This window comes from Carassius carassius, chromosome 31 (genome assembly GCF_963082965.1).
Source record: "Carassius carassius chromosome 31, fCarCar2.1, whole genome shotgun sequence".
Lineage (NCBI taxonomy): Eukaryota > Metazoa > Chordata > Actinopteri > Cypriniformes > Cyprinidae > Carassius > Carassius carassius.
The window spans coordinates 13,345,685-13,372,886 of record NC_081785.1 but is presented as its reverse complement, the minus strand read 5'-3'; the positions used below and the strand labels follow the sequence as shown (position 1 = coordinate 13,372,886).

At 39.9% G+C, this 27,202-nt stretch overlaps 1 protein-coding gene across 2 annotated transcripts in view; it reads right to left on the bottom strand.

The window, feature by feature from the left end:
- Nucleotides 1-27,202, bottom strand: part of LOC132111588 (MAM domain-containing glycosylphosphatidylinositol anchor protein 2-like) — a 178,674-nt gene that overhangs the window by 86,315 nt on the left and 65,157 nt on the right. For both annotated transcript variants that reach the window (XM_059519025.1, XM_059519026.1), the window contains exons 2-4: nucleotides 16,589-16,728; nucleotides 6,379-6,553; nucleotides 1,815-2,011 (exon numbers count right to left, since the gene is read on the bottom strand). In XM_059519025.1, the coding sequence (XP_059375008.1) occupies nucleotides 1,815-2,011; nucleotides 6,379-6,553; nucleotides 16,589-16,728 (512 nt within the window). The remainder of the gene's footprint in view (nucleotides 1-1,814; nucleotides 2,012-6,378; nucleotides 6,554-16,588; nucleotides 16,729-27,202) is intronic.

The window sequence follows — 27,202 nt, the reverse complement described above, 5'->3', positions numbered from 1 at the left end:
TCATTTGAGGTCAGTTCTACAAAGATAGGCACTTAAAGTCCATCAGTTCAAAATAGTGGCACTGCTTAATACCAAAACCTTCTGAAGATACTTAGCTTTTGATCTGTTTCTAACCTGAGACATTGACAGAAAACTGCAGCCCATTAGTTTCATATTCATAGTTCTGAAGAGGCTGAAAGATAAGAAGGCTCTATTGAAAACAACATGCAGAATCTCCCTTAAGTGCACAGACTAATGCTGCGTGATTGATTCTCTGTAGGGAATAAGAATAAGAGTGGAACAGGTCCCTATGAAATACCCTATGTCTTATGACTAATTACCAGGATGGATCCACTCTGGGCCAATCACTGTGCCTTATTGGATGTGACATAACTGTGTTTTGAAAGCAATTGTTTTTTTGTTTTTTTACTGTCAGATGATGTGTGTCCTTCCGGACCAGATAACACGCACATTGTCAAACTGATGATCCCTCTTTTTCTCTCTTGATAGCTTCAGCATCTTTCATGCAAGCGCAATTAAGTTAATAAAATATAGTTCTCTGATATTAAAGTTTTAGGGCCCTAATTTAACAATCTAAACACAAAGTGTAAAGCGCATAGCGCAGATGAACTCAGGCCGTGTCCAAATCCACTTTTGCTATTTTAACGACGGAAAAACGGTCCGTGCGCCGGAGCGCATTTTTGGAATGGGTTGTCCCTATTCTCTTAATAAGTAATAGGCGTAATGTTTAATAAACCAATCAGAGTGTCATCTCCCATTCCCTTTAAGAGCGAGATGCGCTCGTGCCATGGCGGATCGCTATTTACATGGCGGAATTTGTTTGCGGAAAAGCTGAACGCTTCTGAAGCAAAGAAACCGATCTGCTCGTGCTCGAAGTTAAAGTGCATGAGCAGATCATCTACGGGACAAGCTGGAATTCACCAAAGCTTCCAGAGGTGAAGAAGGCATGGGATGAAGTAGAATTTCATTCATCATTATAAGTAATAATATGCTGAATTGCAAATAGGTAGCCTAATTCTAATACAAGCTATGACTATCCATCATTACATTTTTATATTTATGTAGCCTACACAATATTATTATTTTACACTGTAATCCTTTAGTTTTTAATATTTGGCATGTTTGTGTGATGCACAGGGATGTGTGTAATAAGCAAAGTCAACGTACACTGTGGACCCACGCAGAGGCGCATTTTCTACCAATGTGCTCTTTAAATAACAAAGAAATATTGCGCCATTGACTTTAGACCAGGTTTGAGTTGGTCTATGGTGCAGTCTATTTTCAGCTCCTTAAAATAGCAATGCTCCAGCAATGCGCCTGAAACACACCTCTTTTTTAGACCAGCACGCTCATGGTGCAAATGCATTAGCAAAATAAACGACGTGGCGCTGGACGGGAAAATGCGAACGGCGCCGGACTGAAACTAGCAAACACACTTGCGCTGCGCCTTGCGAGGCATTGCGCCGGGTGTATGATAGGGCCCATAGTGTTAAATGTCAATACTAATGCACAGTGTTTATCAGCTATTTACAATGGCCTCAAACATAACTAATCTAAGCAGAATTTAAAGCAGTTTGTATTTAAAATGTATGATGCTTGTGAAGCTGTTTCACTAATGCCATATATTTAATTTAAAAACTTAACTGAAAAAAGTCAGAATTGTGAGACAAAATTGGTAAATGTTATGTTAAATGTTATAGGTTTAAATAGCTATGTCATGCTGTAAAAATGGTTTGCATTCGCTCCGTATCTGTGACGTCTACTCCAAATTACATTACTGCTGTGAATACAGTACGTCTGAGCTAATGTCTTACCTGGGTGAAGAATGGCTCATAGATCTCCACACCCTTGTCCAAACCTTGAGACAGGAACTCCCTTCCCCGTCTCCAGCTGTACCGCACCGGAGGGTTTGAATTGGCAGCACACCGCAGGAACACTGTCCTCTCATAGTAGAACTGCTCCTTTGCCTCTCCTATACTCTGATGGACCGTCACAATGGGGTCATCTAAATCTGAAATGTAAATGGATGGGTTGGTCACACTGATTTAACATTGCTCAAACTGCCCTGAAAAATGTGTATGTGTAGTGTATGTAAAAAAGCCTTTAATATTCACAGGCATGTAGGACAGAAGTATGGAAATGACAGAATGTAAATAAACTGAGAACTGGGTTACATGCAGGTAAACGAAAACATCCATATTTAGGTTTATTTATGCCCCACTTCATGCATCCATATTATTGCCCCAATTTCAAAAAATTCATAAGCTCAATTGAAATGCATATGGTGGTACAAACACCAGGAAGAGTTGTGTGCCACTACTATCATTACATTGTTGCTAAATATACCTCTAAATGTGGAATAATTCCAACATTATAGTGTGATATAGCAGATTTTTTTCCCCGTGTCCTTCCAAGCTGCTCAGAGATTGAAGAAATAAATTGTCGGATTGCTTAATGAGCCAAAAATGTCCTAAATTCAGCAGGAGCCTATAAAAGAATTGAAATTTACTGGAGCGCAATTCATACAGTAGCCTATTTATTACGGTCCAAGATACACATAAATTACTTTCTACATTTTTATTTAACTCCATATTTAACACCAACATCATTTAACATCAACCTAACTCCTTAAATAGCAGTTAAAGTGCATTTTATTGAAATCAAATGCAATCTAGTAACACTTTATAATGAGGTTCTTTATGTTAATGCAATATATAACATATTACAAGTGACAATGAACAGTACACATTAACCAAAATCAACAATGCGTATATTAAGTTCTAATATATATAATATATAATATAATATAATATAATATATATTAAGTATATATAATAATTTATAAATGTATGAATTAACAATAGTTAATCATGAACAAACATTAATTATCAATGGTTTACATAATTAAAATACTATTAGTCATATTAAACAATATAATAATTTATAAATTAATATTCATCTCCATATATAAAATCTGTAAAAATCATTGTTTATTGTTTGTTCTTGCATTAACTAATGTTAACAAATTTAATCACACTGTGCAGTGTTACCTGAAATCTTAATTTTTTAAGGATCAGTATTCCTCTTTCAATTTTTTTTCTTTGTGTAGGATTTTAGTTCCATTTGGAATCTATAAATTTAAGCATTGAAAACAGCTGTAAGTGGGTGTAAAAACACACAAGCATTAACAGCAAACATAATGTCTAAAATGATAGACCACTGGGGCGCCTGTTATTTTGGCACCTGAATTGTGAGTATTTTTACAACTGCAATTTTTTTTCAAGAGCCACAATAATTATCATAGAGTGCTTGAACGAGGAGGCATGTGCTTTTACAGACTGTCCTCAAAGCAAAAACCTTCCTAGACTCTTAGCTATAAATAAACCAAGCCTTTCAAAATCTTTCTTTCTAATCATTAATCAATCTGCTCAATAACTATTTGGCAGACAGCATTGGTGATATTTTCCAGCACGCCAGGTTATAGTTGTAATACTGAACCTTTTTTATGCTTTACAAAATAGAAAGTCATATAGATTTGAAATTAAATGAGCAAAGCAATCCTCCCTATAAGCAAAATACACAAGCTGCATAGGGCCCCCGAAACACCAGGGGCCCCCCTTGCTGTCAAATATGATTCAATTTTAGTTTTTGTTTTTGAATTTGGCCAGCGGTCATGAAAACATGAATGATCATTTATTTTTATGTGATGTGCTGTTGCCCTTTCTACATAAAATTCTATCAAATCATCTAATGTGAATGTCGTACAGTCTTGCTTTTGACAAAAAAAAAAAAAACATGTTGGAAGCATACCAAGCCACAGAAGAGACACTATTTCATTCATTCGTTCATAACCACTCATACCCCCATTGTTTATCATTGTGTCTAGGCTTTGATCACTGCATCAGGAGTAGCATGTCTCTGATCAATAAAAGTGAGTGCCCACCAGCGAATAGTCCACCGTGAACCTGGAATAAAAATGACAAGCTGAGGCCTGTTCTCTAATTCAAGGGTAATGACTTGCTCCTCATTGTCTCCCCACGGCAATGCTGCCTGCCATCGTCCATCGCTCCTCCTATTCATCTCTCTGTGCTACCGTAAATCACTTTACAACATCTATGGCTCCTCCGTGTCTGTAGGGAACAGAGGCAACACACAACTCTATTTTTGACAGGTTGTGATAGCTTTTGATGGTTCTGATAGCAGAGGAGTAAACCTTTGAAAAATTTAGAAATTGGGGAGCTAGCTTACTGACACTGATGTCTCTTTGAAGAAAAATCCTCATTTTCATTTCACTCATTCATTAAACCTCTGATTTTAAGTATTTCATTACCTATTCAAAGGCTTGAGTTTGATTGCAGCAAAGTCTATGGTTGCCAGAACTTCAACGAGAAGTACCTTTAAGTCGATAATGAGGGCATGTGGCATCTCGAAGAAAATAAAAGTGTTCATGGACTTAAAATTATGACGCGTGTGAGTGCAAAACTCTTTGAAAGAGACCTAGATGAGATATGCTCTTATGATGAGTCACATAAAAAAAAAACTGGCTGTCTGGCTTTTGATGATATAAGAATGTGGAAGACAAGAAATACATGAAATAACACATGCTCCATTATAGCCCAGATATTAAGTCCAACAATATCAGATTCAATATAATTTCAAACATAAAGTGGTAATGAAACATAAGCAGAGTTAATGGTTTCCATAAATCACTAGTATGATGAGACACCTCAATGTATTCTTTGATATATATATTTTAAGTCTACGGTTGGAAAAATTTTAAATGCTTTTGAAAGAAGTCTCTTATGCTTAAAGGAATTATTTGATGTATTATTTGATAAAAAAATATAGTAAAAACTGTTGGACTGTGAAATATTATTTTCATTTAAAAGAGCTGTTTTCTATTTGAAATATTTTAAAAATGTATTTAATTCTGTGATTGCAAAGCTGCATTTTACTCATTGTTACTTTATTCTTCAGTGTCACACGATCTAGCAGATATCATTTTAAGATGTTGATTTTATTGCTCAAGAAACATTTCTTATTATCAATGCATTGATTTTAAATTGTAGTAGAAAACAGTGCTTCTTAATGTTTTTTTGATTCTTTGATTAATAGGAAGTTCTGCATTTAATAATAAACTGCATTTTTTTATATAACTATTTTATAACATTATAAATGCATTTACTGTCCCTTGAAATAAATGCATAAAATATTCTAAATGTAAAAAGAAATCTGGAAAATTTCACTTATACAGCAATGAAAACCTCGGCAATACTATACAGAAAGTGCCTTGGGGGTAAAATGTTGATGAATTTAAATGAATATTTTTGCAAATGTCCTAACAGTATGTTGTTTCCTTGAGCACTGCTTGTTTTATTGCCCAGTCATTAAAACGTTTTGTTATTGTGCCTGTATCATTAAATGAAACCATAAGTGGAAAAAATATTTTCTAAGCAGCTATTTAGCAGATGCTTTTATTCAAAGAGACTTACTATACACTTATTTCAGGGACATTCATTGCTAAAGGGCACAAAGGTTACAGCTAATGGCTAGCTCCTTAAGAGGATAAGATTGAATCATTATAACACCCTGTTTTGTTACCGAATATTGTGCTAAAGTAGGCATGTAAAATATGCTTGGAATTTGTGCTACTGTCTCTCTCCGAGCTGCATAAAGCAGCTTGTGAGAGATGCATTGATGCTTAGAAAACATTCTGGCCCATTATAAACAATGCTGGAAGGTCATCCAGCCATGATAAATTATTTAGATTACTCTGTCTAACATTTATCCTTTTTTTTCAGAGAAATAGTTTTGAATAATGGGCACTTGCAATAGCTTAACAAGCAAAGGATAAAAACATTTAAAAACACTACATTTGTTTTTAATTTTCATAATCATGAAAAGAGAAAAGAGAAATGCAATTTAATGTTCTTTCAGCAAGCTTAAAGGTATATAAGCTTCAATCATTTCATTAAGAGTACTCAATTCATAATCTAAATAATCATTACAATGCTCAATTATAATTATTAATAATATAATATACTATATAAAATAACTTTTATATTAAATATATAATTTTGATATATACATTTTTGCTACAATCAGAAAGCGCTTTTTCCTTTTCTTTGTAGGTTTATAAAATTGAAGTTACAGTATAACACTTCTGTTGATAAGTGTGTCTTTCCAACTGATTATCCACAAATTGTAACCTAAGGACTTAAGTGAAGTGCTGAATTAAGGTTGACTATGCATCTCAAAAGCTAAAAGAGAAATGCAGGCACAGTCAGCAAAAGCTAATACCGAGCTATAGTTGACATGCAAGAGTGTGTGTCAAGTGCATGGTTTTTTGCTGACAGGCGAATGAGCTTGTTAACTCACAGTAGACGTCCACTCGGATGGATTTGATGGCGGGAGTGCCGAGGCCGTTCTCAGCCTTACAGTAATAACGGCCGCCCTGGTACCTCTGGATGCGGGTTATGCGCAGTGTCTCGTTGAATACGCTGGAGTCCTGGATGCGGTCAGTAGCACTTCCTGCTGTCTTGGTCCATCGTATCTGAGAGAGAGAGAAAAAAATCACATCAGCTCAATAACAAATAATAAATATGACAACAATAGTGGCATAGATTTAGCTATTTTTGCTAGCTCAAATTATGATAAAAACTGAATTTTCAGTCTGGTGCTTATGTGTATTTGCATTCTACAGTAAAAAGAAATGTTGACTCTATTAACTGAAAGGCAGGACCTTCATTGTTACAGACACCATAATAAATGTGACGATGTTCACATTCATTTTCCTGCGAGTGGTTCATCTCCTCCTCCTTGTCTGTCTCTGGTCAAGCACATTGGCTCATAGACCTTCAAACATGGTAAATACTGATAAAAAGACAAAATTATGATAATGTTGGTGAGTTTAAAAGCTAACATGAAACAATTTTATTTTTTATTTTTTAAATAATTTTTGAATGTTAGTTTGTTTAGTAATTTTGTTATGAGCTTTAGTCATTTTTATTAGCTTTTTTAATATTTCAATTGAGTGTTTTTTTTTTTTTTTTGAAAATTAAACAGTTATTCAACAATTTTATTCCATGGTGACATTTCTCATTTACGTTGCAATGGCATATTTTCTCTCCAACACTATATGAAATCGCTTGGAGCAGCAATGTATCTAATACAGAGGAAGCATCTCCAGTTCATATCACAAGTTTTGTCATAGCTCTGTGTAATGAGAATGATATTGAAAAATAGCAACTAAAATGTTTCAGTGACTTTTCTAATCATGATGCTAATGTTTATATTAAGGGTTTGAAACGAGCAAATACTCTACCACAAATCTGATCTCCAGATCAATACATGGCATAAGCTCTATTTGGATGGTAATTATTTCTCAGCAGGATGTCTGTAAAAATAAATTAGCATGTAATGAATTTGGATCACAATTAATTCACAGATGACAAAGATCTTCTGTTATTTGACAACCTTGAAGTTTCTCATAAATGTCTAATTCATATCTAAGAGTTTTCTTAGTTACTCCAAATAATAACATAAAACTACAGGCTTATTTATTAAAATATATTTATATTAATGTCCAATTTTACCATTTTACATGATTCACCTCTTATAAGATATAATTGCCACATAATTACATGTGTATACAGGTTTATATATTAAAGCATATTCACAGTAACGGCCCATTTTTGAAATTTACATGATTTGCCTCTAAACAATTTTTTTTGTCATTTTATATATATAGGTTTATATATCAAAATATATATTATATTAATGCCCAATTTTACAAGTTTACATCATTTGTCTCTAAATGACCATTTTTCTTTCTCCCTGTGTGGGGGTGGGGGGGGGGGGGGGGTAATTCTTTTGGATTTTTATAGGTACACCTCTCTACTACTAGTCCCAACTATCAAAATAAGTTTTGGGATTGATACATCACACAGAGGTGGTCTAAAAATTATTTTCAAAACAATTTTTCTATCGATTTATTCTTGTAAACCGTTCGTTTTAAAATGGAATTAAATTTGCACACAAACCTGGAGCTTCGACTGCAAAAAACAGGATGAAATTCAGCCCAGCATTTCCCCCCGGAAGAAAAACACGATTTCGGACAGCAATTAAATCACTGACTACCACCTGTAAATACTGAAATTACATATGTTCCCTGAAGGAATATATTTACAGCCCAAGTAGGACTACAGACTATTTATCAAAACAGTAAATATAATATACTGTATAAATACCACTTTTTACCCCAAATATTCTTGCCTTACTTAATTGTTGCATTACATTTTTTTATGGCAAACAAACATTTTTCATGGTAAACAAACAAATAATACAAATGATCTCAAATAGCAATTAGCTTTTATTTTTTTTGTAATAACACACACACACAAATATAAAATAACTTAAAAGGAAGCATGGAGACATCAGGGAAAAGACGCTGCACACGAAGCTCAGACGGGCATAGAGAAAGAGAGAGAGAGACAGAGAGAGAGAGAGAGACAGAGATTCTGTAGCTCCCTCTGTGTACTCGTCTGCCAACCAGCCAGACAAGTAGAGCAAATTGCCCATTCAGGCCTGGCTTGGCCTAACTGAGTCCTGAGTGAGACTTACTGTGTAGATGACCTACATTACAACAGAACCCCCCTTTATCATCCCTGCTGCTCAAGAACCTCAGAGGCGGGAGCAACTCAGCTTGAGTCCAGCTACAAAGATCAAAGCTCCGCCTTCCTCTTCCAAGCAGCAACTTCTTCTTCACCCCAACTATTACCCCCTCTTACTAATTAACTAATTAATACTAATTAACCAATCTGTAAGCTCCTCCCCTTGAATTCAGATGAGCCAATGGCAGTCGAGTATCAGCTGCACGGAGAGCAGAACTCAGACATCTTTAGGTTTCAAGCACCATAGAAACATTGGAAGATCCAAAGCTTGCACCCGTTTAATGGTGTTTATGCTACAAAAATGGAAAAACGATGTGTCTAGGGTACTTGTAAAACTAATTCCAGTTATCCTGACAGGATAGGCAATGCAATTTAATTTATTCCATTTCCTAAATCCAACCAATACAGAGCAAAATGTCCCTAAGCATTCAACCCCAATCACAATGAAGGTGAAAATGTTCATTTTCTGGTACTAATTTTCATCTGCTCAAGCAGAACGTTAATGTCATCTTGTGCTTCAGCAAGGTATCTCTAAGTCATGGCTAAGAATAGCTAATGTTAGCATTAAAGTTAGTGAGTCCATGCTAACGTACAAACCTAAATAGCAAACTGTTCTTACGTTCGCTATTTAACAAACGTAATAACAGTGAAACAGTGCACAAACCTAAATAGCAACTGTTCTTACGTTCACTATTTACGGATCATGACGACCATAACATAATTCTCCCGTTTGCATTGTGATCTGTTTTTTTTTACATATTTATTTTAATATCTTTTATTTATTCCTACATAGCATATTTAAGTCCCACTTGAAGGTCCATCTGTGTCCCAAATTTATCAGAAACACATCGGAAGAAGGTTTTCACTGACAGCTGTCGTTTTAAGACAGTGGGCAGCTCTGTTTGTTTGTTGCAGTTTCCAAGAGCTGCTTTCGCCTAGGCCTCGGTTTTCTTCTTGCGAAGGTCTATGAAGAGAAAAACAAACAAAAAAAAAAACTCCGGTTTGGAGCCCAACAGAGTCGTAACCTTTGGAAGTGGCAGAATGAAATCCATTTCATGCTTTGCTGAGGATGGAGGGTGGGCAGATTTGTTTACACACGTATTGGATGTTGGTTAAGAATAACGGCGTATTGGAACTCACAGGGCTTAGGTACACTGGCTTTCTTTGTGAGCTTGAACAGGAAATAAGGCAGCTAAAGAAAAGTGCTTAGCCCTGTATGTCTTCATGCACTGAGGTAGGCCATAGCTGACAGTGCACAAATAGGAATTCCTACTTTCAGAGGTGAGAAAGTGGAACTGAATAATCATTTGTGCATTATGTGACAGCAATTCAGTATAATATGTAAGAAACGATGACCCACTCGAACCCTTAATACTTATTGTACTTTAACTTCCTTCATTTAATGTATGCATTCAAGACTTTGGGACTGTGTGGAATAAAATGTAGCACATAAATCAAAAACCTCTGTTTTATTATTTATTTCTGTGTTAGTAGAGATCATGACTCAAACGATATGTTGGGGGTGGAAAGTGAAAACAATTTGACGGCAGCCCACTGTCTTCACAACCAAAGTGCCTCCATAAATAGTCATAAAACAGTGGAAATGACAGCCCTTCAGAACTCAAACCATATAATACAGGGGAAAATATTATTTTGAGTAAAGGAGGGAAGGGAAATTTTCACATTATAGTTATTGAAACTCAGGATTTCACTTTAAAGCGCTAGTTTACCCCTAAATGAAAATTCTGCCCTCATTTAATCAATCTCATATTGTTCCAAACCCATGTGACTTTATTCTGTGGAGCACAAATGAAGATATTTTGAAAAATGTCTGTTTTCTTTCTTTCTTTCTTTCTTTCTTTCTTTCTTTCTTTCTTTCTTTCTTTCTTTCTTTCTTTCTTTTTTGATCCATACAATGAAGGTCAATGTGGTCCAATGTATGTGTTTTGGAAGTTACTTTCATTATATGGACAAAAACAGTTGAAACATTCTTTAAAATATCTGTGGAACACAAAAGAAGACATTTTGAACAATATTTCATCTCTTTTTGTCCGCACATTCAATGGGGTCCACACGTTTTAAGCTCCATGACATAAAGATGGTGTAAACTTAATCAGTGATCAACTGATGAATATAAATCCCAAATTATATATGGCGACTCATCAATAAAATCAAACCTTGTGTATGGATCTCTTATTTGCTACCTTTATGTCAATTTTGGAGCTTGAATCTGTTGAACCCCAAAGTATTACAAACATCTTTAGTTCATCCTCATAAATTTGTCAAGTCTGAGATTTCTGCCCCTGCCAGCATTAAGTGGATCAGTGCCACAGAGCGCCTGAGCCAGAACACTGATGGGAGTTCTGTGACGACGGGCCCAGTGTGTCAAATGCAGACAGAATGCGCTCATAAAGGGTGCTAAATATATCCTCCAGCCCCCTCAGTCTATCATAGAGCATCCCTGGGCGTATCTTTCTCTGGCCCACTCACTGTCTGTGGGATCTATGGGAACCGGTTCAGCAATGGCAGAGCTGAAACAAAGTGTTGATGAAACCTTAGATGGGGATGTTTTTAGAGTTCATGCTAATTAGCAGATTAATATGTTTTGCTGCATGGTTAGAAATCTATCTAATAGGGCCCTGGTGCTAATTTGACTAAGACAACGATTCTGGAATGGAGCCATCAATAAAACTGTGGTAATTAAGGCCCAATCCCAATTCCACCCCTTAGCCCTTCCCCTTTCCCCTACCCCTCTGTTTCGCGCGTTCACAAGAGGGGGTAGGGGTGTCTCGATTCTCTTTTGGTTGGAGGGGAAGGGGTAAGAGGAAGGGCCAGATAGCCCTTCAAACGAAGATTTTTCAGGACCACATTTCAAACGAAGGGGTATGAATTATCTCGGCAACATGGCTGCTACAGCGAACAAAAAGACACATAAATGTAAGCTTTTTTGGCATAAATAAAGATTTTAAAGAAAATTAATCATTTGTTTTATGCTACATTCAATTGTGAGTTCATATTAATGGTCATGTTACTCAAAGAAATGTTTGCAAAAAATCGCTAATATTTGCTAGCGTCATATCATTACAGACTGCATGATAGTGCCGCAGCATATGTCTGATCAGGGTGATAACTGCTGTAGACTAATCCCCCCCAATAATTAGAAATCGCTAAACCATTTTCTCAAATATTGCCTATTCGAGAGAGAGAGAGAGAGAGAGAGAGAGAGAGAGAGAGAGAGAGAGAGAGAGAAATGGAGGTTGTGTGTATTCGCGTCTGTGCATTTATCTTTTTAGAGTGAGTTTACTTAAAACAGCGATTGTATCCTCTCGTCGCTGGAAAATATAATGTAGCGATTCAGTATTTAAACTGTATTTAATAAAAGACGTGGGGCAGCGTTGACAAGTTTATTTTCTCCTGGATGTGTGAACTGCGCAATTTCCGATATGTGTGTGTGTGTCAGTAAGCAGCTCATTAATACAAAACGATAATTAAAGGCTCTAATGCACACCAGCACACCAGTATATGTGTGTGTAAGAGCTAGACGACGAATGATGGTGTGTGACGTAATGTTAGTGGTGTCCCAATCCTTAGGGGAATATTTTCTCCCCTACCCTTTTACACTCTGTTTCAATAAGGGGATGAGGGGAAGAGGTAGGCGGAGGGGTAGGGGAAGGGGAAGGGGTATAAAATAGAATTGGGATTGGGCCTAAGGCACATGGTCAGAGTGTTTGGTCACAATTTGTAGTACTAGACTAAGGACAACAAAAGTCTTTTGTTTTCATCTGTGGTTGTGTGTAATTTTGAATCAAATATTTAAAGGTCCCGTTCTTCGTGATACCATGAGTCAAACTTTAGTTAGTGTGTAATGTTGTTGTTAGAGTATAAATAATATCTGTAAAATTCTAAAGCTCAAAGTTTAATGCCAAGTGAGATATTATTTAACAGAATTCGCCTACATCGCACGACCAGTTTGGACTACATCCCTCTACTTCCTGCAGGAATGTCGTCACTAAAACCTTTTTTTGACTAATCTCCGCCCACAGGAATACACAAAAAAAGGGGCATTGTCTTGTTGCGCTCGCACGGAGAAGGAGGACGAGTTGCGTTTGAAGAGTGCATATGTCGCCATAACACTGTTATTTTCATCTCGGAGTCCAATCATCTTTGTTTGGCCTTCCCAGGGACGCTGTACTCAGAGATCAATGGTTACAATTTATGTTTAAATCGGTTCCCGAAAATTATAATCCACATGTAAAACTATGTGCAGCACATTTTGCTGAGGACAGCTTCCTCAATCTCAATCAGTTTAATGCCGGATTCGCACAAAGATTATTCTTGAAAGATGGAGCAGTTACCTCTTTGTCTGGAGAAGGCGTTGTTTATGGACCACAACCGGTAAGTGTATTTTATTATTTAATTTGGTGCGTTTAACAGTTTCTGTAACTTATTACACAAAGGGCAACGCTGTTTAGCTTTGTTAACTAGATGGTAGGGCTGTGCAAAAAATCGAATGCGATTTTCATGCGCATCTCGTCAGTAAAAACGCTCCTGTGATTATAAGTACATCTCCAGTACCTGCATTCAGATCAGGATTGCCAGGTTTTCAAAACAAATCCTGCCCACTTGCTTCTCAAAACTAGTCCAAAACTAGCCTAATCGCGTTTCCAGGAGGGCAGCGTGCACTAAGCTGCTGTCGAATCACAACACAGGAACTGCTTGCACAATCAGAACTCGTTATGTATTTCTGAAGGAGGGGCTTTATAGAACAAGGAAGTCATCAGCCCGTTTTTATGACAGCTAAAACAGCAGTATACAGATAAGTAAATTGTGTGAAAAATACTGTGTTTTTTTATACGCAAAACATGAACACATGTTATATTGCACATTGTAAACACAATCAAAGCTTCAAAAAAAACACGAAAAACGTGACCTTTAATAATTTCACTGATTGGACTGTCCTCAATGTTATCAATAAAAAAGAAAGACCCTCTGATGTTACTATAACCATGATAAAAATAGCTCTTAAGTTAACAGAATTTGCTTCTGGGATATGATTCTGAATGAACGTCAACAGAGAAAGATGTTTATGGGTCCAGATGGTGTAGTTATGGCATCAAACAGCAGGAGCCAAAGAGCCCATGCTAAACACTCAGTCTTTGGACCAGTATATACACGTGCTTTGACTGTGCTAATAAAACATGAAAGAAATGTACATCTGTTCCTAATAATTACACAAAATGGTCTTTGATACTTTATCCATTTCAGAACAACATTTAGATTTTGTGTTTGTACTGTCTCAGAACTAAGTTTTGCTGGTACCAAGAATGTTTTGTAATTTTAGATAATAAATGCTCCTGTAGTACATTTTCCGACAACCTACTGCATTATGTAATACCTTCTGCTTAGGATAGGGTTGGAAATAGTCATATTTCATGTTTACTGTCATTAACTTCCAAAAAGCAGAAATGGCAAGACTGCCTTAAAGCAGAAAAGAGTACCTAATTTATTTAAAATCTTTTCTTGTTTACACTCAAGGTAAAAGAGTCAGCAAAAGCTGGAGATGAGATCAGAAGAGGCACAGGTTCATTTTTTTCAAAATGAGGCTTCCAGCTAAACTCTTTCTATCTTTTACAATGAAGACTGGGAGGCAAAATCAGCACAGAACATTCAAAACGCATTAGGGTTTTCACAGCCTAAATAAATTAATAAATAGATAAATAAATAAATGCCCGCTGCATGCACCAACAAAACTCAACTTGCTCGCTTAATTAAAACAACAAACTGTCTGAATATCAGTCATCAAACACAGAATTTACAAGCATAAAATGCTTTAATTTCATAGTGTTTCTGTTTGATTTTGGACATAAAACAGACAAACCAACCCCAAATAGAACAGAGTAAATGTGAATATATATATATATATATATATAAAAGGTTAAATCTATCCATCTGTCTGTGTATCTATCTATCTATCTATCTATCTATCTATCTATCTATCTATCTATCTATCTATCTATCTATCTATCTATCTATCTATCTATCTATCTATCTATCTATCTATCTATCTATCTATCTATCTATCTATCTACAGTATCTATGGTTGGTTTGATTCATGGCTTATATAGATGTAACAAAGAGTTCTTTAAAACTTTTTGAATAAAGGCACCAAAAAAAAAGAATGCAGTCACTGTATAATTCTATAGAATGTTTGGCCTACCTGCTGGAAGTTGCCAGAACTACACCTATTAATGAGGGCCATTCAAAAGCAGCCATGAATTCTGACTTATGTATTTGTTGTATTTACAACCAGCAAATATCATTAACATTTTATTATAGGTAATGTAAATAGATGTTTTACCAGTTCTCAGTTTTGTTTTGGCAGCATTAAATATCTTTACAAAGTTTATGGCTCAGATTATTGGTTAGATTGGCTAGAACTAAAAACCCACAAGGAAATATGGCAGATTTCAAATCACATACGTCCAAGGAGACCAGTGGCATCAATCATCTGGAATTAACATCAAAGGGAATATTAACAGATGGATTCCTACAGTTATTATTCTAGTTCCCCTCCAAGTCTGGGGAAAAACGGGGCGGCAGCTTCCTCCACTGGCTTGGCATTCCAGCCACTCCATTGTGCATGCAAACCAGCTGAGGAAAGATTCACTTAGCACTTAACAGCAATGGTAATGAGGCACCATTACTTTCAGGTGTACCTCATCACACACTGCCCACCCTGTTCATCTCTCATGCCTGCTACGGTCAGAAACCTGGCCGCAGGTCGGCGAACAAAATGGACAGCACAGCTCAAATTCAAGGAGAACGTCACAGGATCATTAAAATAATGCAAACTCCTCACAGAAACTGTGTGTAGAATGCAAAATGAAGACTTAGCTCAAAACTATGACACCACATGGCCAGGAGGATTTCTTTGCAAACATTTAGATTTTATGACTCTTACTAGCGTTCTGAGGTCTGACAGTGCTCTTCGGGGAATCACTGAGCTCTTCTGCAGTCATGCAGATTCAGTGATTTCCCTCGTGGCCGTTTCTTCTCCTGCACTAACTCAGTGGGACTGCTCTTCCTCTCCACTGAAAATGCAGCACTGAGACCAAGATGAGAGTCGTAGAGTGCTGCCTATCTAAAACCGCACACAGGCTATGGGACTGATAAGCCCTCTGCAGTCTGCAAGATTCAACGAGGAGTGGGGCATTGAGAGAATTAAGACCACTTGAGTGAGATGGGTGAAATGGAGAGTACTGCAGTGAGTCCAGAAGCATAGCAGATAAATGATACATACAGGAGTGCATGAAGCAGAAACACAGAATGTTGTTATCCTCCTTTGAGCTTCCTCTCAGCCTCTTGAGCTGAGAAGCATTACAATGAATTACGACTCACAGTAGCACCATAAATCCTGCCTATTTTGTTACTTGTTCATATTTGAGTAACATATGTGCTGGAGGTGAGCAGAAGAGAATGGTATTATGACAACTAAATCTAAATCTATCTATATTCAATGCCAGGCTTAATAAATATACTAAATATACTTGATACGATGCCTAGCACAGTTCTATCAAATGACCACTATCAAATGCTATTAAATTGTATTTTTCAACGCCACAGGATATCTTGTAACTCATATTTCCAACAATTTTCATCTATGTAGCACATTGTATGAATATTTATTTTTCCTTATTTGGATTTATAATGTTCTCTTTTCATTCTATTTCCTTGATTCAATTCCTTGACTCAGAATAAGTTAGAATGTGTGCAGTTTGATAAAAAATGTAGAGATTCTTAATATAATTCAATTTCCAGACATTTATTTCTCTAATCCCTATCTCAGCCATTAGTCCTGTGGTGGCACCCATTTATGAGCAGCCTCAAACTGATGATCATAGTGGAAAGAGCCTCACCTGTGGCCGTGGATGCCCCGAGACCAGACAGGTCAGCTCCAAAGTCTCCCCCTCTCGGATGGTGTACACCCTCTCTGTGTAGTGCTCCTCCTCAATGTTGCATGCGTGACCGGAGTGGATGATCCGAACGTTTGGAGGAGCTGCATTAGGAAAGAAATGAAAAAGTGATATAGTTCAGTTTGCTGGATCATTTGAGGTCGCATCATCAACCAGCCACACAGTAAAACGCTGTCAAGGAGGGAAATAAAATTCCTGCCACATGAGACTGATGCTTTCAGCCAAATCAAATTCAAGGTGAGGCACTGCAATCATTCAAGTTGCTCCAGCGAATGTAATCTGCACTACACCGGTTGCTCTGTATGTAGAAGAATCATGGACTTGCATTTCCAAGCAATTTTGCAGACAAAAATACCCTCATCTAAGCATTACCTTATAGTACATCTCAAAGATGCGTAGGCAACTGATGAGGTAAAGTACCTGTATTATTGATTTCCCCTTCTAAGCCGGAGAACGGAGCTCCGGTGCACTGCAGTGTGCTTGCTTCTTGATAATGTTTCCTCCACTGATCTCCACTTACAAAGCACTTCAAGGTTCCTTTTTTTTCACAAACTCACAAATTCTTACTCATGCACTTTTGGGTTTTATTGTTTATGCCTGCTCCATTGTTGCAAATTATTTGTTACAGTCGTACAGAAGAAGAACCACAGTGTGTCTATCAAAACAATAATTGTAAGGCACTTCAATTCTTATATCAATGCATTATTAACGGGTGAGCACCAGTGATAGACATAAACAAAATTAAATGTAGCAACACAAGTAACTTAATTACAATTTTCAGTAGCATGACCGACTAAACGAAAGTGGGCATGATGTTTGTTCAGTATGTCATGAGAGTCAGTTTCAAGCACAAGAAGGAGAGAAATCATGTAAAATGATCCATGGTAAATAATAAAAATGTCATAAGTAGGTTATTGAAACTCTTCATTTATTTAACAGTTTATTGTTGTTTTATAGCTTGATATAGATTTGAAGACATGCAATTTTTAATAAAGGATAATAAGATTGGTTTTAGTCATGAACAACTCCATAATATTTAACAAACCAGTTAATTAAATAATTTAATGACTCATAAAACATACAAAAAGACACTCACTTTTTGTCATCTACTCTAGCTAATAGCACAGCAGTGTCGATTTTGTGGTTATAAGCTCCTTTTTTCATTTGTAGCTCATTTGGAAAAGTCTGATTTATTCAAAGGAATCTGTTTAAAATGTTCATGTAAATAAAAGCAGAATATATTGAAACTTTAAATGGTGAGAGACATAGCATGGAAAGAAACAGCACTGGTGAACACACAGAAGTAATAGGCACTGACACCACCTGAAATGAAGACATCTCAAAGATCTAATAGCACACACTGGGCTACTGCAGAGGGTTTAGGCAATGACAGGAAACACAGCCGAAATGCATTACGTTCCAAGGCCTCCTTCTGGATGCCGAAAACAAAACACAAACACACTCACAAAGACACAAAAAAAGTATTCCCTTCCTCTGTGCCAACTGCCTGCTCTGCACCTTGGCCTAGTTTCACACCATCTATTTTTAGAAAATCAGTGTCTTTCTCACAACCCACCATATGACTGTGCTAATGTCCTTCCATATGACGTCAAGATTTCATGAAGCAGACATCATTGAACAGGCCTCAAAGGGCCTCTGGATTATTATTGATTAAAGCTGCGGCTTTCTGAGAGTGCTTTCTGACGTCTATATTACGATATCTGGATGCTCCCTGCAGACTGGAGACCACTCGTACATGCAGAGGAGGATTATCTTTCTTTATATATGAGTTATGTAGCGTCATGATGGAGTAATAGGACTGACATAAGCATTACAAACAGATATTCATCTCAAGCACCTCAACATGCCGGTGCATATCATTACTTGCTATTTATTTTAACATACATTTACATTAATACACTGCATTGTGCCTTTTCGAGCTAAATGAATAAAAAGTCAGCATATCCTATGGTTGTGATGGTGTGGTATATTTCAAACCAAAATGGTTACTGCTCTTTCCTTTTTCAAGGTTCCTGTACATCCTCAGATCATTATCATTCAAGAGTCAACAAAATTACAATGTTTCTATAAATAGAAGCAACATTAAATAATTTTTTTTTTCTGTCTAATTTGTGACAGAGTGGATATGTTATGCTTTATAAATCCTGTCAAGCATGAAAGAAAAAATATGATTGTTAGATGAGAATAGAACTTGCCAACTTGGCTCCTCTGAAGACCCAAATAATGTCACTTCCTCTTTATTATCTCATTTAACATGACAAAAACATGACACCACTGAGGGACAGTAAAAAAACGGCGTTGAAAGGGAAATCAAATCCCACACAGATAAAAATATTTATTTCACCATATAAACTGAACAGGGGCATCATGAACTCATGATTTTTGAGGGGGGGGGGGGGGGGGGGTTGGATGCTTGTCATGTGACACAGCAGCCACAATTAGGGGTGTAACGGTACCTGTATTCGTACCGGACTGTTTCGGTACAGGGCTTTCGGTACGGTGCACGTGTGTACCGAATGACCGAATGCAATATTTTGTATGCGGAACATAAGTACATTTTCGTGTTTCCAAACGAACATATTAAGTGGCGGAAGTCTCCGCGTTCAGCGCAAATCCTGCCCTGCAGCTAATTCTAAGGCCGGTGACACACTGGCTGCGTGGCGTGCCGCGTGAGCGTGGCGTTTCTGCTGCGTGTCAGTTGCATGAGCGCTGCTTCGCGTTTTCTGTGTCTTTAAACACCAGAATCGTGCCTGATGCGGCGCTGGCGCGCTGCTACTTAATGACATAGAGGGAGGCCGCCGACAGACCAGGATCTTGTCTTCACGACAACAATATCTATACTTCATGTTGAGCATAAATATAAAGCCTACTGATAAAGGACACTGTCAACAGTATTGACGGCAAAATAGACTATGTTTGACAGGTGCAATATGCCAGTGTGTCACCGGCCTAAGGTTTTCAAAAGGCATCACGCGAGTGTGAACATCACTACAACTAGGAAAAAAACGATTGTAATTCAAACGCAGCTCCCGTCGGCATTTAAACAGACCTTTGCTCTTAATTCCGATCGGTCCAACGCAATAACGAAATCTGAGCAGGTCTAAAAACTGAAACTCTTGATGCTGCACTTTACACTTGGAAACTTGGAAAAGTTATATTTTTAAAATATGAGCAGGCCTGCAAGCTGGGATTGGTAATGCTGCACTGTAATCATAGTTATTTATTTATATTTTTCATTATATTTTCATTCATTATTTTTCATTATATTTTATTATATGATATTTGTTTGAGACTGAGAGTATTTTATTTAGTGGAGAACTTTGCAGCAGTATTTTATTTCTTATTGCTTTTTTTATTTTATATATATTTTATTAAAAAGTATTTTAAAAAAAAATGTGTAAACAAATTGTTAAAAAAAAGTTTATAGTAATAAACAACCTGCAGTTTAATGTTTGCATTTCTTTCCCTTACTGTACCGAAAATGAACTGAACCGTGACTTTAAAACTGAGGTACATACTGAACTGTGATTTTTGCATACCGTTACACCCCTAGCCACAATAGCAATGTATAACTGATATAGGCTTATGTTTTATTTTTTATTTTGCACCTTTTTATTTGAAATATTTTCAAGCGTGTTAACTATATCAGGAAATATCTTGATTCTCAAATGTAAGTAAATGCATTTTGCACCTTTATAGATTATGTTATTTGATCAATACATGGTGATGGGCAAAGTAGACTAGTAGTGTAATCTATTAACTGCACACACAAAAAACCTTGACTTTTTACCTAAGTACCAGATATGGGTGTCATGCCATTAAATATTTTTAGTATGAATTAGTGATGTCCGATTCGCGAACGAATCGTTCAATTTAACCGGTTCTTCTTAGTGAATCTTTTGAAACGGTTCGCGTCTCCAATAAGCATTAATCCACAAATTACTTAACTGTTAACTTTTTTAACGTGACTGACACTACCTCTGAGTCAGAATAAACCAATATCCCGGAGTAATTCATTTACTAAAACAGTACACTGACTGAACTGCTGTGAAGACCGAACTGAAGATGAACACAGAGCCGAGCCAGATGACGACCGAACACGCCCACTGCTGGAGCAGTTCTCGTTCTCGAGTCAAGAACCGGTTGCATCGGTTGTCGGATCACCAGTACACTGAACCGAAAACGATTTCTTTCGGATGCGTCCGATTTGAGAACCAATGAACTGATGATACTGCGCATGCGTGTCATTTTTCAAGTATTTTGTTAAACATCAGAAAGTGTGATAAAATAACTATATTTTATTTTGCTTTTTTTTTTTAAAGATGAATGTTTCTAATCTGTATATTGTAGATAATGTATAGGCCAAAGGGGTTTTCAGGGAAGTTGGACAATAATTAAGACTCTAAAGACTCTATGTTTAATAGGAATAAGGGATGATACTGTATTTATAGTTAATGATGACACATTCACAAATTGAGTTTGTAGTAAACAGAACATGAACACGAGTAGAGCAGCTAATGATACTGAACTGCAGCACGTGCCGGTTAGAGCGATTCTTGTTCTCGAGTCAAGAACCGGTTGCATCGGTTTTCGGATCATCAGTACACTGAACCGAAAACCGTTTCTTTTGGACGCGTCTGATTCGAGAACCGAGGAGCTGATGATACTGCGCATGCGTGATTCAGCGTGAAGCCAACTGACTCACAGCGCGTCTGAACCGAACTGATTCTTTTGGTGATTTATTCTGAACTGATTCTGTGCTAATGTTATGAGCGCGTGTAAACGGAGGGCTTGAATAAAGGGCAATCTGGCGAAACGTAAGTTAATTTAATAACCAATACATCGCAATGGATTATGTATAGTAAGTGGATCATGGTTTCTGCGATGATGACACCTTATTTATTTACTTTACATCTTCTATACTTAAATCCTTGTATGCACATTATTGCTGTAACTGTATTTGGGTGCGTTGTTGCAAAACGATGGGTTACTTAACGTAATCCCGGGTTCTTTGATAACAGAGTGAGGTGTTTCACTATGGGAATCGCTTTGGGCGTGACCAACTACGGAAGCTCCTATGCCACCATGTCTGTCTTTGACAGACAGGTCGACCTGAGATCAGGCTCCGCCCCCACCTATATTACTCAGGTTGACCCCTACGAAGTCATTCAGAGAGATTTCTTCCCGTTCCTATGCAAGGAGGGAAGTGTTGGTGAAACACCTCACTCTGTTATCAAAGAACCCGGGATTACTTTAAGTAACCCATCGTTCTTTTTCTAACTTCGCTCAGTGTTTCACTATGGGAGATATAGACCACTCCCGGATTGCAACGTACGCTATACCAATCATATGAGACTCGACGTGCTGGCTCCTAACACTGTATGAGCTAAGGATGGCTCAGACACATTCAGTCTATAAAATCGCACAAAAGTGTGTGGTGTGGCCCAGCTTGCTGCAGCACAGATCTCCTGGACCGAAACGCCCCTAAGTAAGGCCCATGACGTCGCCATGCCCCTAGTGGAGTGGGCCCTTAGGCCCTCGGGAGGTTGGGAACCTCTGCATTCATATGCTAAGGAAATAGCTTCTACAATCCAATGGGACAGTTGCTGACGTGACAATGGCTTCCCTTTGTGAGGAGTAGCCCATGACACAAACAGCTGATCATTTTTCCTGAAACCTGCTGTCCTTTCTACGTACACACGAAGTGCCCGTACAGGACACAAGGCATTCAACCTCCTATCCTCCGGAGAAGAGAACGGAGGAGGGTGAAAAGCTGCAAGATCCGTAATCTGACATCTATATGACGAATCCACTACTTTAGGTACGAAAGCAGGGTTAGGGCGAAAGGAAACCCTTGTCAACCCTGTAGAAAACTGCAGACAAGACGGGCTGACCGACAGCGCCTGTAAGTCACTCACCCTCTTAGCTGACACCAGCGCTAACAGTAGTGCTGTCTTAAGAGAGAGAAGCTTTAACCCTATAGTTTCCAACGGCTCAAAAGGGTGTTGAGAAAGGGCCTCTAAGACTGTAGACAAATCCCACAATGGGACCATTCGCCTGGCCACTGGCCTCTTACGTCGTGCCCCCTTCATAAATCGACTTATTAAAGGGTGCTGACCTGCTGTCTTGTCACCAAACCCCACATGACAAGCAGATATAGCCGCTAAGTATACCTTTATCGTAGAAAAAGCTTTCCCTTTATCTAACAGATCCTGCAGGAAACATAATATGTCCCTCACTGAACATTGAAAAGGGACAATATGACTCCGTCCACACCATTCTTCAAAGACTCGCCATTTATTACTATACAGTGAACGAGTGGAAGAGGCTCTTGCACTCTGTATAGTGTGTATGACTGATGGGGGCAGGCCTGCTGCATTTAAATTCCACCTCTCACGGGCCAGGCCCAGAGAGCTATCCTGTCTGGGTGAGGATGGTAGATTTCCCCCCCCGCTTGAGACAGGAGGTCCCTCCGGGGAGGGAGGGGCCACGGCTGACCCGATAGTAGTTGAACTATCTCGGCCACCCAAGGTCTGGATGGCCAAAGCGGGGCTACCAGTATCAGTGACAATCCCATTTCCCTCACTCTGGCTAGAGTGGGTGAAATCAGGCTCAGAGGGGGAAATGCATACAGCAGAACATTTGGCCATGGGTGGGCTAAAGCATCCACACCCAACGGTGCATTTCCGTCTGCCAGAGAGAAGTACAGAGGACATTGAGCGTTTTCCTGCGAGGCGAAGAGATCTACGACCGCCTGGCCGTATCTCTGCCATATCTGCTTCACCACCTGAGGATGAAGTTTCCACTCTCCGTACAGAGGATTTCCTCTGGACAATAAATCCGCCCCCCTGTTCAATATCCCTGGAACATGGGTTGCCCTGATGGATAAAAGCCTTATGTCGCACCACACAATCAGCTCTTTTGCCAGCTGGTGCAGCTGAAGAGAGCGTGTGCCTCCCTGTCGGTTAATATAAGCAACCACTGTGGAATTGTCTGTTTTCACTAAAACATGCTGACCCCTGATGAAGCTAAGAAAATGTTTCAGTGCTAGAAACACTGCCAATAATTCCAAGTAATTTATGTGTTTGTGAATCAGCTGAGGAGACCAAACGCCGTTCACAGCTCTGCCCATCAGCGTCGCTCCCCAGCCCTTTAATGATGCATCCGTCGTCATAGTGACTCTTGACGACACTGCCCCCAAGGGAATCCCCGATCTGAGGGTCGCGGGGCTTTCCCAATGTCTGAGCGCTCTGACGCACGCATAAGTCACTCTCACCTGTCGGCTGAGATGACGCCGAGAACACAGACGCAGACGCGCGACCCAGCGCTGAAAGTCTCTCATTATTAGTAGTCCCAGCCATACTACAGATATCACTGAAGCCATTAAACCCAGCATTCGTAGGCACAGTCTGAACGGGACAATTTTCCCCATCTGAAAACGGGAGAGACACTGAGTGAATGACGCGATCCTCCTCTCTGTCAGAGTGACTCGATACGAGAGGGAGTTTATACTGAGCCCTAGATATTCTGTGTGCTGAGCTGGCTCTAAGCGGCTCTTTTCCATGTTTATTCTGAATCCCAAGCTGTCGAGATGCAATAACACCATGTCTGCGTCTTTGATTGCTTGCTCTTTTGACGAGGCGCATATCAGATAATCGTCTATGTACGACAGTATTCTTATCCCCTTGTTTCTCAACGGGAAAAGTGCTGCTTCCACACATTTGCTGAATACTCTTGGCGCTAGAGACAGACCAAAGGGCATCGTCTGAAATTCGTAAGCAGTGCCTCGAAATGCAAACCTGAGATACTTCCTGTGAGACGGGTAAACATCTATGTGAAAATACGCGTCTGACAGGTCGACCGTCACAAACCAGTCGTTCTGGCGGATGGATCGACAAAGTGTTTTGTGTGTCAACATTTTGAATGAATATTTCCGTAGGTGCTTGTTTAACACACGTAGATCTAGAATTGGGTGCAGAGATGTGCTCCCCTTCTTTGGGATCACAAAGTAATGGGAATAAAAGCCCTGACAGCTCACTTCCTTTGGCACTACTCTGATGGCTCGTTTGTCTAAAAGAGTGTCTATCTCGGACGTCAGGACGCGAGCTGATTCTCCCTCGGCCACTGAGGCTATTATACCATTGAATCTGGGTGGTTTCATGGCAAATTGAAGCCTGTATCCCCGTGAAATCGTGTTTACAACCCACGGATGAGCTGCGCATGTGCGCCAGCTGAGTATGCGAGCCGAGAGAGGTCCCCTGTGTACTTCCCCAACGCAGGCGCGCTTTGATGACATCATTACCGTCTCCGCGCTGACCCCTTCTTGAGACGCATGCGCTCCCTCCAGCGGAGAGGCTAGGGATACACATCCCAATGTTTGGATTTTTTTGCAATCTATCGCCCTCGGCTGTCTGCCTGGCTGCGATAGTGAAACATTTATTGTGTTTAATGAGTTGGGGGAGCCTATTGCCCTCAGCCTGTGGCCTGGATGCGATAATGCATTTTTTATTAAACATTCCCCTGAACTGATGGGCGTTTGAAAACCCCGAGTGAGTGCTTGGTGACACTGGAGAACATTTTGAACTTGATTGCTTATAGCTGGAGCCCTTACTGAACTGAGAACAACAGGGCTGGACCTCCTCTTTCTCTTTGCGGGCTGAGAGAGAAGTGAAGGGGAACATTCGCGTGTCAGGTCTTCTTCCGATCCTCGGGGTGGGGTGGGCGGTTTCTCGCCGCTGCGGCCGCAAATGAATGTTTCCCCCAGGGTCTGGAGCCATCAGATCTCGGACGATAGCCAGATTGTTGTCCGCTGGGAGGCGGTCTCACACTTCTAGTTCACATCTGTCTCCCTCTCGCCGCAGCGGCTGCTGCAAAGCCTTGCCGTGCTGCCTGAGAGGGTGGTCGCGGTGTTTGTTTGCGCGGTAAACAGAGGTTAAAAGCCTCGTCCTCCTGTTTCCTGAGGGTGCTGGTTTCTCTCATTTTCTCGAGAGCTGGTCCGAAAAGGCCTTCAGTTGGGTCGAACGCAGCGTCCATCACCTCAGCTTTTTGAGCATCGCTTAATCCAGACAGGTTCAGCCATAACGCTCTCTCACCTGAAACGGCCAAGCCCATAACACGGCCACAGCCCTGAACAGCGCCACGAGAAGAATGGAGAATCAGGTCGTTTACCACATATATCTCGTCCCAGAGAGCTGGGTTCGGCACTCCCGTATCTAATTGTAAAAGTCACCGCGTTCAGCGAGCACACTGACTGCGCCGCATACTTGTACATCCTCTGATAGACTGACGCGGTCAGACGCTCCATTTTGTTCGGCAGTGAAATTTGGGAAGAGGCAGAAATAGATCGACGATTCAGATGGAGGTGATAGACCACTGAAGACTCTATCGCTGGGGGTCCGGCCAGCCCCAGCTCTCCCATCCCTTGGATCTCAAGTTTAGAGCATCCCTTGGTCGGGAGTTTGCTCTTAAAGGGGCTACCCCAATGGCGGGACATCTCCTTCATGCACGCCGGCACGGCGGGTAGGAGTTGTCTCGTTGTGGGTTGAGCAGGCGGAAGCCTTTTCCCGTCATAAAGGTCCCTCTCAGCTCCTTCTGAATCCTGGGCCGCATGCCACGCTAGGCCCAGTTTAGCCGCGGCTTGCTTGCATACCTCGTGCAGGTTACTGTCTGCCTGAGAGCCAGCATCAGTCGCGCTAGGAGGTCTCGACTGCTGGACGGGGAAGAGAGCGTTGTCTTCCTCCTCTTCTTTGTCCATGTCCAAGTCGAGGAGGTCAGAGTTAGCATCGCCCTCTGCGTCCTCGTCTCCTGGCTCCTCCTCCTCGTGTGCGAGAAGGCCATCGAACAGAGGAGGCATATCCGGGGATTCGGCTTCCATCATCTCAGCCCAGCTCGTCGTGGTAGCTCGCTGATGATCGTTAGCCTTAGTTTTCGCGATGGCTCCAGTCAGACATGGGTCCTGCTGGCTAGCCACCGCCACTCTCAGCCTTCTCTCTAAAATTTTAACCGGCAATGACGCACAGTGAACGCACGTTTGTGGGTCCGCAAGCGACGTTTGAGCGTGCTTAGCGCCCATGCACACGATGCACATGGGATGGGGATCCCTGCCCGAGATGGTTGCTCCACATGATGATGGACACGGGCGGGGTGCGGGTTCCTTCTTCGACTCATTCCCTTTGGCGGGGGTAATGAATGTCGACATGACGGCTGGAGAGAGAAGGAGTGATTCGAAGACTCGTCACAACACGTTAGTCCGATTGATGGTTCACAGGGTAGTTAGCCCTTTTCACGGCTCGCCCTGACGCGTAAAGCCTACGGTGGCTTGACACCACTGAAAATCCTACCGTCGTGATAACACGCGATATTCCGAACAGAATAGCTCGCCTTGACGCGGACACTATTCGGTGTGACCCTCAACAAAGTCCCAATCCAATCCACTGATGTCGCGTTCGGTGGCGAAAACCAATGATGGCCCGCCTGTTGAACAGTTAACCGAAATCAGCAACAAGGTCGGACGTGCTGAGAGAGCTTGTAGTCCCT